We start from the raw sequence: 19,009 nt of genomic DNA on the forward strand, positions 1-19,009 counted from the left end.
TTTGAATTCTATGACCTCTGTGACCTCTGTAACCTATATGCCTCTCTGACCTCTAACTGTGACCTCTAACTGTAACTATGTATTATTGAACTTCTGAACGTCACTGAACTTCCCCGTAAAGTTTAATCCTGACATGTGTTGAGGAACTTTTTTAGAACTTTTGTCGAACTGAAATAAGTTTTAGGATAGTTACGAGTGAACTTTTGTGTGTGTGTGTGTGTGTGTGTGTGTGTGTGTGTGTGTGTTGTGTGTGTGTGTGTGTGTGTGTGTGTGTGTGTGTGTGTGTTACAATATATCTAACCGGTATCTCAACAGGGAGGGAGAGAGAGGAATGGGGAGGGTAGGGGAGGAAGGAGAGAGGGAGGAAGGGAGGGAGGAAGGAGGTACAGTATCAACATAGTGACTCGGGTCTCGGGGGTCTCGGTTACTCAGTGTCTTCCCGAGAGTGAGAGAGTGAAGTGTACCATTCCACGCTCCTGGACCCACACCCAGGTCCTCGCTTGCAACAGAACTAACGCATTCATTAACTGCTATCATTCTCTTGTGATTTATCTGTTGTGAAAGTAACAGACCGTTGATAAAACAGAAATAAATGTATTTTAGATAATCTATTAGTGATTTTATTCAAGAATTTTAGGGGAATTAGGTGATATTTACCGAACGTCGTAATTGTTATGGTAAGTTATTTGAGCATGTTTTTTTTATTGGATTTTATTTGTTAATTATTTTCAACGTCTATTAAAAGTGATTTACAGTTTATTTATTAATTGTGAATCTATCTTTGTCCATTAGTACCGGGCCCATTAGTACCAGGACCCATTAGTACCAGGACCCTTAGTACCAGGACCCATTAGTACCATGACCCATTAGTATCAGGACCCATTAGTACCAGAACCCATTAGTATCAGGAGCCTTAGTACCAGAACCCATTAGTCCAGGACCCTTAGTACCAGGACCCATTAGTACCAGGACCCATTAGTACCAGAACCCATTAGTACCAGGACCCATTAGTACCAGGACCCATTGGTACCAGGGCCATTAGTACCAGAACCCATTAGTACTAGGACCCATTAGTACCAGGACCCTTAGTACCAGGAGCCATTAGTACCAGGGCCATTAGTACCAGAACCCTTAGTACTAGACCCATTAGTACCAGGACCCTTAGTACCAGGACCCATTAGTACCAGGACCCATTAGTACCAGAACCCATTAGTACCAGGACCCTCCAGGACCCATTAGTACCAGGACCCATAGGCCATTATACCAGACCCATTAGTACTAGGACCATTCGTACCAGGACCCATTTACCAGGACCCATTAGTACCAGGGCCATTCCAGAACTAGTACTGGACCCATTAGTACCAGTTAGTACCGAGCTATTAGTACCAGAACCCATTAGTACTAGGACCCATTAGTACCAGGACCCATTAAGTACCAGGACCCATTAGTACCAGGACCCTAGTACCAGGACCCTGTACCAGGACCCATTGTACCAGGACCCTAGTACCAGGACCCATTAGTACCAGAACCCATTAGTACCAGGACCCATTAGTACCAGGACCCATTAACCAGGACCCTTAGTACCAGAACCCTTAGTACCAGGACCTTAGTACCAGAACCCATTAGTACCAGGACCCTTAGTACCAGAACCCATTAGTACCAGGACCTTAGTACCAGAACCCATTAGTACCAGGACCATTAGTACCAGAACCCATTAGTACCAGAACCCATTAGTACCAGGACCCTAGTACCAGGACCCATTAGTACCAGGACCCATTAGTACCAGGACCCATTAGTACCAGAACCCATTAGTACCAGAACCCATTGGTCCAGAACCCATTAGTACCAGAACCTAGTACCAGGACCCATTAGTACCGGACCCATTAGTACCAGGACCCATTAGTGACCCATTATCAGGACCCATTAGTACCAGAACATTAGTACCAGGACCCTGTACAGGACCTGTACCAGGACCCATTAGTACCAGGACCCATTAGTACCAGAACCCATTAGTAGAAGCTGTAGGTTAGGTTAGTTTAGATTAGCGTTAGGTTAGGTTAGCGTTAAGGTGTCCAATCTTCAGGTGATGCGAAAGACTTGGTGATTGGAGCCAGTTATTGACCTTTTGGGGATACAGACAGACAGACAGACAGACAGACACGTACATATGTTTATATATCCATGTATGTATGTGTGTATATTTTGTCATGTGTACTATTTCCCCCCTCCCGTGTGTGTGTGTGTGTGTGTGTGTGTGCGCGTGTGTGTGTGTGGTGGAGGTAGATTTCACTGATAGTTTTTTAATAATATTGAAAATTATTGAAAAAATGGACGTTCTTGATTTACAACCTAAGTTATTATTATTGAATTATTATTATTATTATTATTATTATTATTATTATTATTTTATTATTATTATTATTATATTATTATTATTATTATTATTTTGGTAACGTAACCTATACTAATTTCACTCAATCTTGACCTAATCTAAGCTAACTTAACCTAACCTCAACCCTAAACTAACCTAACCTAACCTAACCTATTAAGTAGTCACATGTATTTGCCAGCAGTAGCGAGTATAAGAACATCTTTATCGATTACCTCTGGGTTATAGGATCAGATCAAATAGACCCCAAGTCTCACTGGGCCCCAAACTAACCAACCCATTAAGATTGGGGCCTATTAGAACTGGGCTTGAATTATGCGGTTTGTTGTGACTAAGAAGAGTTAAACAAATGACCAGTTACAAAAGAAGAGAGAGAGAGAGAGTCACGAACAAAAACCAGCTTGTGTCACGGACGGATGCAAGTTTGTATGAAGCGTTCCGTCAAGATTATAAAGATATGAGATGATTATGTCACTTTAGGAGTCACGAGGGAGCTGTTTAGGTGCCTGCTTCCATAGGACCTCTTGAGCTAATAGACCCCTGACAAATCTAGCCAACTGGGCCCCTATCAAAACTAGCCATATGGGGCCCCACTTCTAATAGACCCCGGTCAGAATTAAACAGTACGATTGGGTCGCAGTTCTCTAATACACTTCAAACAATGGACCCTAATGGGGCCTCTTTGATCGTAATGGTTCCGTCAGCTTGGGGGACCACATAAATTGATAGACCAACAGACCCCTACCAGTCTAGATAAATGTTCTTGGAGTGGAGTCGAACCCGTGTACTTGTGTAGATAGCTCGACATACTGCATAATTAATTTCGTTGGGTGGGATTTGAAGGGAGGGCTTAGAGGCGTGAGGAGGAAGAGAAGAGAAGAAGAAGAGGAGGAGAGAGAAGAGAAAGAAAGAAAGAAGGAGAGGTGTGTTGGGATGTGAATCGGCTCTCTCTCCTCTCTCTCTCTCTCCTCATACGTACTCCTCAACTATTGGACGGAAATATTAATCACCTTCACCCCCCAACCAAAAACCAACGGACAGAACTATCTCTCGTCTGACGGGAAACTCACAAAAAAATGACAGAGTGAAGGAATAGATTAATTAAGATAAACAGACTTGACAGGTGTAGACAGGGAAAAAAAAACTAGTGTAGACCTCTTCCTAAAATCTGTGACGGATCTGTGACGGGAGATAGAGGCATGTCAGAACTCCCGTCCTCCAGGGCCCGTCCTTCTGGCTGTGTCGTGAGTGTAATTGACAGATCTGTCCACTAGCGACTCATCATCACTTCTCCGTCTCTCTCTCTCTCTCTCCATGTCTGGTTAAATGGGCTTTATTATAATGGACTTCAAAGACCGATTGGTCCCTAACCCAGGAAGAGCGATTATAGAGCTTGCCGACGCAGCTAAAGTGTAAATAGTTCGGGAACCTTTGAGGATTGAGGACCTAGGGACGACCATTACCATATTTGGATTACCTCGCTTCCTATTGGTTAGTTCAGATCGATTCGCTAATCTTACGATGCCCTGAAGACTACCTATAATCTTTCCCAGGGTTGTTTGAGGGTCTTATATGGGTTATCTCTCTCTCTCTCCTAAATCAGTAAAACAAAAGAATAATAAAAGAAATAACAAAATTTATATTAGGCTCGTAGTCGTGGCTGTGACGTCATAAGACAACAATATATGTAAGGGTGAAATGTTTAATCATCTTATGAGACGTGACATCTTGACTCCCTCTTGTCTGGAATGTCTTACCACGCTTACACGCCCTCCACGCCCTCCACGTACCGGTAAAGTCAGGTATAAGGGCGCGCATGTGACGTCCAATAACTTGTTTTAGTGGTATCGGCCAGCAAACTCACACGCCTTATACAAAGAACACGGCATCATGGGCGTGCGCCATTAACACCAGGAGATGTATCACCCTCCCAGCGTCTCTTCCTACACGCCTACACGCCACGTCAATCACCTCCACGCCCCATGTTTCTGTCCACGCCTCGTGTTTCTGTCCACGCCCATGTTTCTGTCGCCCCGCGCCCATGCCGCCTGTCTGGTGGCAGGACTGCTTCCATAAGTCATTGGTGATTACTTTGATCTAGCTGAGAGAAGGGACGAGGTTGAGAGAGAGAAGACAGACAGCAGACAGACAGACAGAGAGACAGACAGACAGACAGAGAGACAGACAGACAGAGAGGACCATCGTGATTTAGGTGTTTGATCTTATTGTAGAAAGTAATTTTAATGTAAGTTATATAATTACGTTACTAAGATATATTTTGTCTTTTCTCTTCAGGTGGTGAGTCGAAAGTGCATTAGAAACCTCCAATACAATGAATTAGAAACCTCCAAGACATCGAATTAGAAACCTCCAAGACAACGAATTAGAAACCTCCAAGACAACGAATTAGAAACCTCCAAGACAACGAATTAGAAACTCAAGACATCGAATTAGAAACCTCCAAGACATCGAATTGGTTAGGTTAGGTTAAGTGACGTTACTAGGAAGAAGGAAAGACCAGTCGGTTGAAATTATGCTCTGGAGTATCGAGAAAATCAAGTGTAACAGTTCAGTGAGACGGTGAACCCTCGCGTGGTGTTCAGTTTATGACTATGAGAATTGAAATCAAGTTCTGACACAATGAGGAAGAACAGGTGAAGCAGTGAATCATTTGTGTTTCATTGACGAGTGAGTGAAACTGATATATTAAAGGAAGATAAAATTGAAGCAGTGAATCATTTGTGTTTCATTGATGAGTGAGTGAAACTGATATATTAAAGGAAGATAAAATTGAAGCAGTGAATCATTTGTGTTTCATTGATGAGTGAGTGAAACTGATATATTAAAGGAAGATAAAATTGAAGCAGTGAATCATTTGTGTTTCATTGACGAGTGAGTGAAACTGATATATTAAAGGAAAATAAAATTGAAGCATTGAAATAGTGAAGCTTAGATCACTGAAGGATTCCTCGTTGATGTACTGATTGAGGCTTCCCTGAGACAGTTACTAGAGGTTGAAGCTTTTATTCCGGAGGGTGGTGAAGCCTGGTGAAGCCTTCCTCCAGATGGTGGTGTGGTTGGGAAGTGACCGCTACACAGCATGGAGCTACTGCTGTTCCTGTCGCTAATCTGTCTGACTCTTGTCCCTACCACATGCCTACACACTGGTAAGAACCCCGTCTGTCTCTCTGTCCATGTTATCCATAAACTAACCCCTTGAGTACGACGAGTAATCTACAGTAAGATATCAACTCTTAAGATGATTTAATCCCATGAATACACAATCTTAAACCCTTTAAATACGATGACCAATACCCTAAAATACATTGGATTCAGGAAGTTCATTCATAGTCATCTAAGGAATCTGGTCGTCGTATACATGGGATGAAATTTATTCGGGGTTTTCATTTGACTTCGGGGTTTTCATTTGACTTTTTGTTTGGTTTTGATGACATTAATCTTCTCTTTGTTGCATTTGACATATTCTTTCTTATCACAATCATTTCTCTGTTCGTCTTGTTTATCGTGTAAGCTGTCCTCTGTGAGATAATTCCTTGGTGATAGTATTTCCCTGTGTGTGTGTCAGGGTGATGCTCAACTCCTTATGTTTTTCATTAAGGAGTTGTGATAATCGTGGCGTCCTGTAGCGACACGGGGATCCTAGCGGCGGGGATGAGAGTTACGATCCATTATAAACACTGTAGATTCAAGGGTCAGGATGAGAACGATCACAGCGACACGGGGATCCTAGTGGCGGGATGAGTTACGACACGGGGATCCTAGCGGCGGGGATGAGAGTTACGATCCATTATAAACACTGTAGAGATTCACTAGCGACACGGGGATCCTAGCGGCGGGGATGAGAGCACGAGCTAAGTAGACCAGAGGAAGGAGATGTAAACAAAACAGACAAATTGGTGCTAAAAGTGATACCAAAACACAAACAAAGTAGTCAATGAACTCCTAACAAATGCTAACAATGTTTGACACTAACTACAAACAAACAAGGAACTTCTAACAAACGCTAACAACATCTGACACACACACACACACCAGCAGGGGGCAAGGAACACCTGCTGGGATGGTGTGTCACTTCTAACAGCAGGTGACACAAGGGAGAGCCGCCGCCCCTCTCTTACCTGGGCCGTGGCCAGAGGAGCTCACGTTACCTGGCCGTCTCTCTCTCTCTTTGAAGTTACTATTATTATCATCGGACAATAAATATTAGTGTACTATCGCATACTGGAGGGCATACTTCTAGCATACCAATAGGCATCCTACTAGCATACTAACAGACCCATAGCATATTACCAGAACTATTAGCATGCAAGCACACATTGTCTACTAGCATACTATACGATATAATTTCTGCTGGCATGCTACCTCACTTTCTTTGCATGCATATTTTATCCAACTACTAGCATACTACCACACATATTCTACTAGCATAATACCACAATTCTCTGCTAGCATACCATTTTCTACTAGTATAAACTACCCAGCATACTACAAACATATTGCCTTATATTTTCTCGCTTTTATCTATCAGTTTGAAGTTAAGTTACTGGTCTACTTCATCTCCGCCTTCTTCTGCCACCTGAAGTCCCTCGCACATAAATTGCTGTTCGAAACTATTATTATTATTATTATTATTAAACTGACATACAACTATTTAATAATCACCTCATATATTTACACGCAAAATAAACTACAAACTGCAATACAAAAAACCCCCAATAAAAACACGATCACTACTCGAACCGGACAAATTAGTGGAGTCCCCCCTCGCCAAAAGTCGTTAATCGTAAGACAAGCGTGAAAGAAAACGGCGCCTGGGTGTGTTAACCAATTAATTACCCCAAACACACAGTAAACAAGTCCTTGAGGTAATTAAACTTCCACCAGCGAGAGTGAACTAAGGAGAGAGATGGAAGTGATACGGCAAGTTAGAAAGGTGTGTGTGTGTGTGTGTGTGTGTGTGTGTGTGTGTGTGTACGTGTGTGTGTGTGTGTGTGTGTTCAAAAATGGGGTTTCCTTATCACTAAATATGAACCCGGAAGTAAATCTATTCTAACTTGACTAAATTTAACCAATATAACTTAATGTGACGTATTCTTAACCTAATCTTCGTTGGTTGTATGTTGGTTAGATACACAACCAGTTTCCAACATGTGATTAAAACCCTATCTTCCTTGTTTATTTAGGTCACTGGCATTATAAACAGCAGCGGTGGGGTTGTGTTTACTGGTCCATTTGTCCGTTCGTCTATTCGTCCGTTCATTCCGATATTTATTTGTTTTTCGTCAAGTTATCCAATCCTTCTTTTTTTTCCGTTATTCGTTTGTTTTTCTCTTCCTTTCGCCTTGTTAGTTATCATTCGTTCTCCCATTCGCTCATTCATTCGTTATTTTCGATCATCTCTCTTCCCTTCCTCCTCTCCTTCCCTTTTTCCTCCTTCCCCTTCCTACTCTTTCTCCTTCTCTACCTATATCTCCTCCTTCCCTTCCCCCTCCTCCTTCTTTCTCCCATTCCGTCTCCCTTCCCCTCCCCCTTCCTCCTACCCCCTCCCCCTCCTCCTATCCCTCCCCTTCCCTCCTACCCCCCACCTCCCCCCCTTCCTCCCACCCCCGTCCCCCTCCCTCCTTCCCTCCCACCCCTCCCCTTCCTCCTACCCCCCCTCCGTCCTTCCTCCTACCCCCACCTCCTCTTCTTCCCCCTCCCTCCCTCCCACCCCCCTCCTTCCTCCCACCCCCTCCCCCCTTCCTCCCACCCCCTTCCCCCCCCCTTCCTCCCACCCTCCCCCCTTCCCTCCCACTCCCCCACCCTCCCCCCTTCCTCCCATCTCCCACCCTCCCTTCTCCCTCCCTACCCCCCTCCCCTTCCTTCCCACTCCCCACCCTCCCCCTTCCTCCCCTACCCCCCCACCCCTCCCTCTTCCTCCCTCCCCCCTCCCCCCTTCCTCCTACCCCCAACCTCCCCCTTCCTCCTACCCCACCCTCCCTCTTCCTCTACCCCCCTTCCTCCTACCCCCCACCTTCCCACCTTCCTCCCTACCCCACCCTCCCTCTTCCTCCCTACCCCCCCTCCCCCCTTCCTCCTACCCCACCCCTCCCCTCTTCCCTCTTACCCCCCACCCTCCCCTTCCTCCTCCCCCCCTCCCCCATTCCTCCCTACCCACCCTCCCTCTTCCTCCCTACCCCCCCTTCCTCCCACCTCCCCCCCCTCCCACGTGACCAGATTAAAATGCTGTCACGGTTCGATGATTTTCCTGGCTTCTGATTGGTCAAAAGATATCCAATAAGGTCCCTGATCATTATCTCAGCAACTGATAACCCGATTGGCTGTATATTAAAACTGAAACCTCATCTAATGGTGCTTTAAGTAGTTGAGATAATGGGTAATTAGGTAGTTAGAGTGTGTGTGTGTGTGTTTTATCTTCAGCTTAGTTAGGGATGGTGGTAGTGGTGGCAGCGGTGGTAGTGATGGTGGTGGTAGTGGTGGTAGCGGCGGCCACTGTGTGAGGTGGAGTTTTTTGTCGCCCCAGAGCGCCTGTCGTTGTCATTTACTGATCCTATTAGTTGGCTGAGGCGAGATGTAGAGTGACGGAAAGTGAGAGAGAGTAAAGAAAGGGAGGAGAGGGAGATAGAGGGGTAGAGAAGAACAATGAAACAGAGGATGCAAAGGAGGGGAGAGAGAGAGACACCATTCCTAGGCCCCCATTATTACTATAAGCCCTAAACCTACATCTATTTTGACTAGGATCCATTTAAACAGTCATTAAATAACCCCCTTTACCTTCGTCTGCGTCTCCGTCAGGTCAGTGTGAGGCGGCGCTTGGGATGCAGTCTGGAGCCATCCCCGACGACCACATCTCCTCCTCCTCTTACTTCGATGCCGCTGTTAACGCCATCTATGGAAGGTAAGGGGAACTATTTTGATGTCACCGCCATCTATGGAAGGTAAGGGGAACTATTTTGATGTCACCGCCATTTATGGAAGGTAAGGGGACTATTTTGATGTCACCGCCATCTATGGAAGGTAAAGAAAACTATTTTGATGTCACCGCCATTTATGGAAGGTAAGGGGACTATTTTGATGTCACCGCCATCTATGGAAGGTAAAGGGAACTATTTTAATGTCACCGCCATTTATGGAAGGTAAAGGGACTATATTGATGTCACCGCCATCTATGGAAGGAAAAGGGAACTATAGTCACTCATAAAAGAGCCCCCACCCTCCCTGGGCAGTTCGGATCTGGTAATAATGTAACCTGACTTAAAGGGAGGTGGGGTAGGGGGGAGGGTGAGGGGGAAGCTGATGTCTCGTTTCATGTACACCTAAACGAGGTGAATACAACAGCATAAATACGTTACCTTTACACATTTTGTTTCTAATATCCTAACATCATCACTATATGACCATGCAATTTTACAACACTATCTGCATATATTTTAACCTGGGTGGTTTTCATTGTCCCACGTAACAATTATACTAAATGCCAAATATTAATTCATCAGTTTGTGGGGGATGAGTTAAATGATATTTGATTAACAGAATACAACACCATTTTTCTGTCTGTCTGTCTGTCTCGTCTTAGATCATTATAATAACCCAGTACATCATAGAGAGACAGATAGACAGAGTGAGAAAAACTACTACTCTCCTACATATATTTGACCAACAGATTTATAATGTGTTTGAGTTTATATAAATACCATAGAGACTCTCTTTACCTCACGACGTTTGAGACAATGCTTCCTCCTGGGATATTTCAGACCTCCTTCCCGACACACTCAGCCAGACTATATGGTCGAGTAGGTTAGGAATGAACTCTCCTTTATCACACAATAAGCTTAGTTTAGATACAGGTATAATGCGATGAAGAAGGTCAAAGGTTCAAAGGTCATTTTAGTGATTATATAAGGATGTTAGAGTATAATACATAAAGGTGATATAATTATGCTGTTATAGTTACCTCGTATTAGTTAAGTATGTAACTAGATAATGACTCAAGACAATGGTTAGTGTACATGGAAGTGGACCAACACCACCCCTCACCCCTCCAATACCACCCCTCACCCCTTCAACACCATCCCTCACCCCTTCAACACCACCCCTCACTCTCCAACTCCACCCTCACCCCCAACACCACCCCTCACCCCTCCACACACCCTCACCCCTCACCCCTCCAACACCACCCCTCACCCTCCAACACACCCCTCACCCCTCTAACACCACCCCTCACCCCCTCTTCACCCTCACCCTCCTTTCCACCCCTCACCCCCAACACCATCCTCCACCACCCCCAACACCACCCCTCACCCCCAACACCACCCCTCACCCTCCAACACACCCCTCACCCTCCACACACCCCTGCCTCAACACCACCCCTCACCCCTCCAACACCACCCTCACCCTCAACACCACCCCTCACCCTCCAACACCACCCCTCACCCTCCAACACCACCCCTCACCCTCCAACACCACCCCTCACCACCCCCAACACCACCCCTCACCCCCCAACCCACCCCTCACTCCTCCTACGCCAGGTACACTGTTACCAGAAGAGACCACGAATTCCAAAACCTCTCTCGGGGCGGGGTGGGGGTGAGGGGGGGGGTTGTGAGTGACTGTACAGCAGGTGAGGGGATTTGTTCCTACTCAACGCCATCTACAGCAGGTGAGGGGATACTATCCTCTAAGGCAGGTGAAGGTTACTTATTAACTTGTGGTAAGTGAGGGGAATTATTAATAAATTGGGTTATTAATGGCAGGTTGAGGGGAATTAATGACGCTCTTGCTTAATGACTGAACTCTCCTGTCTTCTGTAATTACTCTTTGTTCTGACTCCTTTATAGAGAGATGGGTCAGTCAGTGCTCTCCGCTGTACAATAACTTAAAGGTGGTCGACTCTCCTGGCACCTAATTAATCACCCATTTGTCTGCCTGGCGTACGAGAGTTTTACAGTTGTCTGCCTGGCGTACGAGAGTGTTACAGTTGTCTGCCTGGAGTACGAGAGTGTTACAGTTGTCTGCCTGGCGTGCAGAGAGGGTTACAGTTGTCTGCCTGGCGTACGAGAGTTTTATAGTTGTCTGCCTGGCGTACGAGAGTTTACAGTTGTCTGCCTGGCGTACGAGAAGGTTACGGTTGTCTGCCTGGCGTACGAGAGTTTTGCAGTTGTCTGCCTGGCCAGCGTACGAAGTGTTACAGTTGTCTGCCTGGCGTACGAGTTTACAGTTGTCTGCCTGGCGTACGAGAGGGTTTACAGTTGTCTGCCTGGCGTGAGTGTTACAGTTGTCTGCCTGGCGTACGAAGTGTTACAGTTGTCTGCCTGGCGTACGAGAGTGTTACAGTTGTCTGCCTGTCGAAGTCCCGTGGCGTACGAGTTTTTACAGTTGTCTGCCTGGCGTACGAAGAATGTTACAGTTGTCTGCCTGGCGTACGAAGGGAGTTACAGTTGTCTGCCTGGCGTACGAGCCTGGCGTACGAGAGTGTTACAGTCTGCCTGGAAGGCACAGTGTTACAGTTGTCTGCCTGGAGTACGATGTGTTACAGGTGTTACAGTTGTCTGCCTGGCATGCAAGACGGTATTGCAGATGTTTACTGCCTGGAGTACGAAAGTGTGGACAGTACTGCGACGAGAGTGTTACAGTTGTCTGCCTGGCGTACGAGAGTGTTACAGTTGTCTGCCTGGCGTACGGGGAAGTGTTACAATTGTCGAAATGCAGTGTTACAGTTGTCTATTACAATTGCCTGGCATGCAAGAAGTGTTACAGTTGTCTGCCTGGCATACAGTCTGTAGCTGCCAGTTGTCTGCCTGTCACGAAAGTATTACAGTGTTACATTTGTCTGCCTGGCGTGGCCCACGATGCAAGTGTTACAGTTGTCTGCCTGGCGTACGAAGTGTTACAGTTGTCTGCCTGGCGTACGAGTTTACAGTTGTCTGCCTGGCGTACGAGAGTGTTACACCTGGCGTTGTCTGCCTGGCGTACAGAAGTGTTACAGTTGTCTGCCTGGCGTGCGAGAGACGGTGTTACAGTTGTCTGCCTGGCGTACGAGAGTGTTACAGGTTGTCTGCCTGGCGTACGAGAGTGTTACAGTTGTCTGCCTGGGTACGAGAGTGTTGCCTGGCGTACAGTTGTCTGCCTGAGTGCAAAGAGTGTACAGTTGTCTGCCTGGCGTACGAGAGTGTTACAGTTGTCTGCCTGGCGTACGAAGTGTTACAGTTGTCTGCCTGGAGTGCGAAGTGTTACAGTTGTCTGCCTGGCGTACGAGAGTGTTACAGTTGTCTGCCTGTACGAAGTGTTACTGCCTGCCTGGCGTACGAGAGTGTTACAGTTGTCTGCCTGGCGTACGAGAGTGTTACAGTTGTCTGCCTGGCGTACAGAGAGGTTACAGTTGTCTGCCTGGCGTACGAGAGTGTTACAGTTGTCTGCCTGGCGTAGGAAGTGTTACAGTGTTACAGTTGTCTGCCTGGCGTACGAGAGTTTGTCTGCCTGGCATGCAAAGTCTGCCTGGCATGCAGAGTGTTACAGTTTGTCTGCCTGGCGTACGAGAGTTTTACAGTTGTCTGCCTGGCGTACGAGAGTGTTACAGTTGTCTGCCTGGCGTACGAGAGTGTTACAGTTGTCTGCCTGGCGTACGAGAGTTTTACAGTTGTCTGCCTGGCGTACTTTAGGTATTTATTGTCTCTCGTTCTGTATTTCTGGTCAGACTTTCTACTTTTTTGTAACTACAGTGACTTTTGTATTCCTGTATTAACTGCATAATGACTGTTCCTTCCCTCCTCCCTATGTGTTCAGGGCGCGGGTAGAGGCTGGAGGAGGAGCCTGGTGCCCTCGGGAGATGGTGTACCGAGGAGGCACAGAGTTCCTGGAGGTCAACCTCGGGGCGCTGCACGTCCTCACCAAGGTAGAGGTCCAGGGCAGATTCGGCAATGGCCAGGGGAGGGAGTTCGCCAGGCATTACAAACTCCAGCTTTGGCGACCAGGCCTGGACCACTGGGTTACTTATAGTGATGGTCGGGGCCAGGAGGTGAGTTATGGGACACAGATGACCTCTCCTGGGCCACTGGACCATACAGGGCCATTGGACCAGTCAGCACTTGAGTGAATTAAAGAATGCTTATATTTGAGTTATTGGTGTAAGATTAATCAGGGTATATCACACACACTCACCTCCCACACGCACTCACCTCCCACACGCACTCACCTCCCACACACTCACATATCACACACTCACCTCCCACACGCACTCACATATCAAACATTCACCTCCCTCCCACACACTCACCATTCTCCCTCACACACTCACCTCTCTCCCACACACAAACCTCTCCCACACACACACACTCACCATTCCCCCACACACTGACCATTCTCCCTCACACACTCACCATTCTCCCTCACACACTCACCATTCTCCCACACACTCATCCCCCTACATACTCACCACCCTACCTACCCCCCTCACACACTCACCTCTCTCCCACACTCCCCCCACAGTTACTGGAAGGCAACAGCAACACCTACCTGGCGCAGACGTCACAGTTAAGTCCGCCCATCATAGCCTCGAGGGTGAGGTTCGTCCCCTACAGCGACCACCCGAGGACTGTGTGTATGAGGGTTGAGGTGTATGGCTGTCAGTACTCAGGTTGGTAATGGTGTTTGTGTTGTTTTGGGTCTGGAAAGCTTGAAGATTACACCCCTTCCTCCCTCCCCCTTGCTTATTTTTGTCATAATGATAAGTACTGTAACTCTAACTTAACTTAACCTTACCCCCTAACTTATTTTTGTCATAATGTTAAGTACTGTAACTCTAACTTAACTTAACCTTACCCCCTTGCTTATTTTTGTCATAAGATTAAGTACTGTAACGCTAATCTAACCTAAGCTAACCCAACCTAATTTAATCTAACCTAAGCTAACCTCTAACCTACAGTAGCCTAACTTATTTTTGTCATAAGAGTAAACACTGTAACCCTAATCTAATCTAACCTAACCCAACCTAACTTAATCTAACCTAATCTAACCCTAACCTAACCATTTCCTTTTAACACTGAAAAAACAATATTATAATCCATGAACCTGAACCAAAAGAGGAATCATAAAATATGTTTCTTTTTTTTTTCTATACATTCCAGATGGTCTTGTGTCATATAGCATGCCAGATGGTGACCCCAGAGGAGGTGACCAGGCTCTAACTGACCTGACCTACGATGGCACACGGGCTGATGGTTGGCTCTCAGGGGGCCTAGGTCAACTCACCGATGGGGAGATGGGTCACACTAACTTTAGAGTGGACGCTCTTGGCATGGGGCGAGGTAAGGTGTTGGTTACCTAGGTGTTAATTTGTGTTGTTGTGTCTGTATTCTCTCTCTCTCTCTCTCTCTCTCTCTCTCTCCTCATCTCCTTACCTCCCTCCCCACCTCCCTCCTCCTCCCTCCCACCTCCTCACCACCCTCCTTACCTCCCCTCCTCCCCACCCCCCTCCACCCCCACCCTCCACCTCCCTCCCCACCCTCCTTACCTCCCTCACCACCCTCCTTACCTCCCTCACACCCTCCTTACCTCACCCCTCCTTCTCCTCTTCACTCTTCGCCAATTGAGAGTAATTTGGCGAAATTAAAGGTTGGCGTAAGACCTGAGTCAAGGTAATGAAATAGAGGAGTCGGGTGGAGTGCTGAGGACCTCTTATACCTGCTCCTATTGCGTGATCTGAAGCTGTAAGGTTAGGTTAGGTTATTTGGGAGGGACACACACACACACACACACACACACACACACATACATACATACATACATACATACATACATACATAAAGAGAGAGAGAGAGAGAAAGACAGACAGGCAGGTAGACAGATTTATATTGAGACAGACAGAGAGACTTACATTAAAAAAGTAGTAGTAGTAGTAGTAGCAACTGTAGCATTATCATCACTATTACCACTACTACTCACGGTCCCCCACCCTCCTCCTCCTTCAGGTTACGAGTGGGTAGGTTGGAAGAACAACTCTCGTCAAGGACAACCTGTCGAGATTACCTTTGAATTCGACTCCATCAGGAACTTCACTGCCGTACACATCTACACCAATAACCTCTTCACCAGGGACGCCCAGGTAGGTGTTTCCTGTCTGTTGTGTATCACTCCAAAAAAGTATCTGAACGGAGGGTGAACGATGAATTTCAAAATGAACACTAAGTCTTCTGTTGTCTCGGTAGGGTTGTCAAAATCCTTCGTCCTTTGTGTCATATTGTTTCACACAAAAATCGTAAGGATACTTTTTATATATGTGTTTTGTTTAAGGGAGAATTCTTATAGTTTTTGTCACTTAAAGAACAGTCTGATGCATTTAGGGAATTTATCTTAAAATTTTGGTTATATTCTGAAATACGTCTTAAAGTTTGGAAAGACAACATAAACTTCAATTCACTGAAATAACCAATGCTAATTAACCCTTCTCTCTCTCTCTCTCTCTCTCTCTCTCTCTCTCTCTCTCTCTCTCTCTTCAGGTGTTCTCAAGCGCCAGGGTGTCATTCAGCATCGGAGGGGAACACTACCACGCCCAGTCCTCCGTCGAGTATGAATTCCAAGTGGACCGCATCTTCGAAAACGCCCGCAACGTCACCATCAAATTCCCTATGGCTGCCGCTCGGTTTCTGAAGCTCCAGCTCTTCTTTGCCCTCAAGTGGATCATGATATCTGAAGTGACGTTTGATTCAGGTGAGAGAAAATAACATAGGAAGTATTATTGGCATGTGTATGTGGGTTTTTATTTGTTGTTTTTGGGCTGTTTTTACATTGTTTTTGTGGGATTTTGTTTTTGCGGGGTTTTGTTTTTGTTTTTATAGTTTTATATTAATGTTTATGGATATTTAGTCATTGTTTTTGTGGTTCTTGAATAGTATTATTGTTTTTCTAATACATGACATTATTTAGGGGTTCTAATACACTGTTTTTTTTATGGTTCTCGAGTACAGTTCCATGTCACTGTAACCTGACGGAGGAGGAGATGGCGGCGCCTGTGTCAACCGAGAGTATGAATGAGGAGAGATTTGTCGAGGACCGCGCCCCTGTGGTCCCAGCTGAGGAAACGTCTGCCTTGCTGCTCGGTGGTGTGATATGCCTCGCCTTGATCTTTGGTATGCTTCCTGTGGCCTTTGGGGTGAAGTACTATCACAGGTGGCTCGCTAGGAAGTCAAATAAGAAGTCGCCACCGTCTCCAGATAATGGGATGGATACGAGAAAAGTGTCGATGAAGATGAAAGATTTGCATATTAATGTGAATCTCTCGCCTGTGTCTAATGGTTATGCTAAGGCAAAGGGGAAGTTGTATGGTCATGTGGCAATGGATGAGGAGACGACGGCGATGTATCAGGAGCCATTTAAAGGGCCAATACATAACCCCGGGTACTACACGTTGGGTCACACCGTCACCCCTTCGGAAGTGCCTCTCAAGTGTGCCATCCCCACCGACACCGACGACTCTGTTGATTATGCTATACCTGACCTCAATATGACACCTCCTCCGCCGTTTTCTGAGGTGTATTCTCCTCCTCCTCCTGTGCCTCTGACTCAGCCACCAGCGACGTTACCGACTGTGTGTAATCTACGGGATGTTCCTCTGATGCCCGCTGTTCCGTCTCTCCCTCCGCCGCCCGACCAGGAGTACTACACGGCACCTCTCTTGTGCCAGCCTTCTAATATACAAGGTGTGACGGGTACTGTGATATATGCTGTTGCTGATGAGACCAGTCTAGGGAAGGAGCGTCGGGTACCTGAGGTGCCGAGAAGTCACCTGCGGGTGGTGGAGAACCTGGGTGAAGGAGTGTTTGGTGTGGTGCAGCTGTGTGAGGTGAGGGACGCGACGAGTGTTGGGTGTCGGAGGGTGGCCTTGAAGAGTCTAAAAATCGGTGCAAGTGAGGACACCAAGGAAGACTTCAGGAAGGAGTGCCGTACGCTTAGCCGTGTTGACAACCCAAACATCGTGAGACTGTTGGGTGTGGTGAACACATCTGAGCCGCTGTGTATGTTGCTTGAGTACATGGACGATGGTGACCTCTACCAGTTCCTCCGCAGACACGTGACGGAAGGTATACCCAGCGCGGTGTTCAAGGGAGCGTCTGGTAGTATAAGGGAGCCCTCCTTCATCAGCTACGGCGCCCTCTTACACATGGTCACACAAATCGTCTCGGGGATGAAGTACCTCGAAACACTAAACGTTGTTCACCGAGACTTGGCAACCCGCAACTGTCTTGTTGGCAGCGGCCTCACCGTCAAGATATCAGACTTTGGCATGAGTCGACCTCTATACTCGAGTGACTACTACCGCCTGAGTGACAGTCGAGCTCTCTTGCCCATCAGATGGATGGCGTGGGAGTCTGTCCTTCAGGGAAAGTTCTCCACCAAGAGTGACGTGTGGGCGTTTGGTGTTACTTTGTGGGAGATCCTGATGATGGCACGTCGGCCTCCCTACGACGAGTTGAGTGACGAGGGCGTGTTGGAGAACGTGTCTCACTGTTACCATGGTGACGGTGCAGGGATGATGGTGTTGCCTCAGCCGCCTCTCTGTCCCCCTGACGTGTACGAGATGATGACCGCCTGCTGGAGGCCGGACTACCGCCACCGTCCCCCCTTCTGGGAGATACACCTCTTCCTTCAGCGTAAAAACCTCGGCTACACCCTCGACTACCTGGAGTGAAGTGTAGTATACCTTCAACTACACAGAGTGGCGTATACTACACCCACAACTAACGTACATAAAGTAAACAATCATTTCTGGTCGAGTCTTATATTCCTGAAGCGCGAAAAAACACCTAACCAGTCTCCTCCATTACCTACACCAGGACAATGATCACGTCAGTACACTAAGGAACTCATATAGTGTATTGTGTGTATTCAGCCAGCGAGGAACACCATCACATGTTAATTTTAGTGGTAAAGGCAAAAGTGCAGTGATTACCTGAACTGAGTTACACAGATTGTCCGGGTGTAGTTGGTGTGTAGGCGGCAGCTCCTACACCCAGCTAGGAAGCCTTGGAACTGGTTATCCTTGTGAGAGACTGAAAACAAAGACATGTAAACAAACCATGAGAACAATACCATGTAAACAGAAACCATGTAAACAAACCGTGATAACAAACCATGTAAACAGAAGCCATGTAAACAAACCGTGATAACAAACCATGTAACAGAAACCATGTAAACAGAAACCAAATAAACAAACCACGTAAACAAACCGTATAAACAGAAACCGTGTAAACAAACCATGTTAGTTGTCTTAGGTAATAACAAGAGGCATTTACCGTACCTTACCTAGTGTGTTGTGGTTGACTATGACGACTTAACAATGTAAATAAAAGATTAACTCAATGTCCGATAATGACTTTGAGAATTACAAGAGAAATTACAGTATCTGGGACATATTTATACAGAGATAGATACATACATAACACGATTTTATAATGTAAATAATTATACAAATGTGTCTCGCTGTCTCTGTGGCCTTTGTATGACCATTTTAATCCCATGTATATACCTGTATATTATGTATTGTTAACACTTCAGGTAGGTCAGTGTAAGTTGTCGTGATTACAGGTTGATTAAGATTTCAGTACA

The 19,009-nt window shown here is 46.3% G+C and overlaps 1 protein-coding gene across 1 annotated transcript; it reads left to right on the forward strand.

Moving 5' to 3' along the window:
• Positions 1-446: 446 nt before the first annotated feature.
• On the forward strand, positions 447-18,663 carry LOC121870288 (discoidin domain-containing receptor tyrosine kinase B-like). The gene is made up of 9 exons (XM_042372078.1): positions 447-677; positions 4,685-5,556; positions 9,206-9,308; positions 13,193-13,424; positions 13,895-14,042; positions 14,533-14,712; positions 15,376-15,509; positions 15,904-16,114; positions 16,372-18,663. The coding sequence occupies exons 2-9, from the start codon at positions 5,490-5,492 to the stop codon at positions 18,090-18,092; spliced, it is 2,796 nt and encodes a 931-aa protein (XP_042228012.1). The 5' UTR covers positions 447-677; positions 4,685-5,489; the 3' UTR covers positions 18,093-18,663.
• The last annotated feature ends 346 nt before the right edge of the window (positions 18,664-19,009 follow it).

Source organism: Homarus americanus, unplaced genomic scaffold, assembly GCF_018991925.1.
Source record: "Homarus americanus isolate GMGI-L3 unplaced genomic scaffold, GMGI_Hamer_2.0 scaffold18710, whole genome shotgun sequence".
Classification (NCBI taxonomy): Eukaryota; Metazoa; Arthropoda; class Malacostraca; order Decapoda; family Nephropidae; genus Homarus; species Homarus americanus.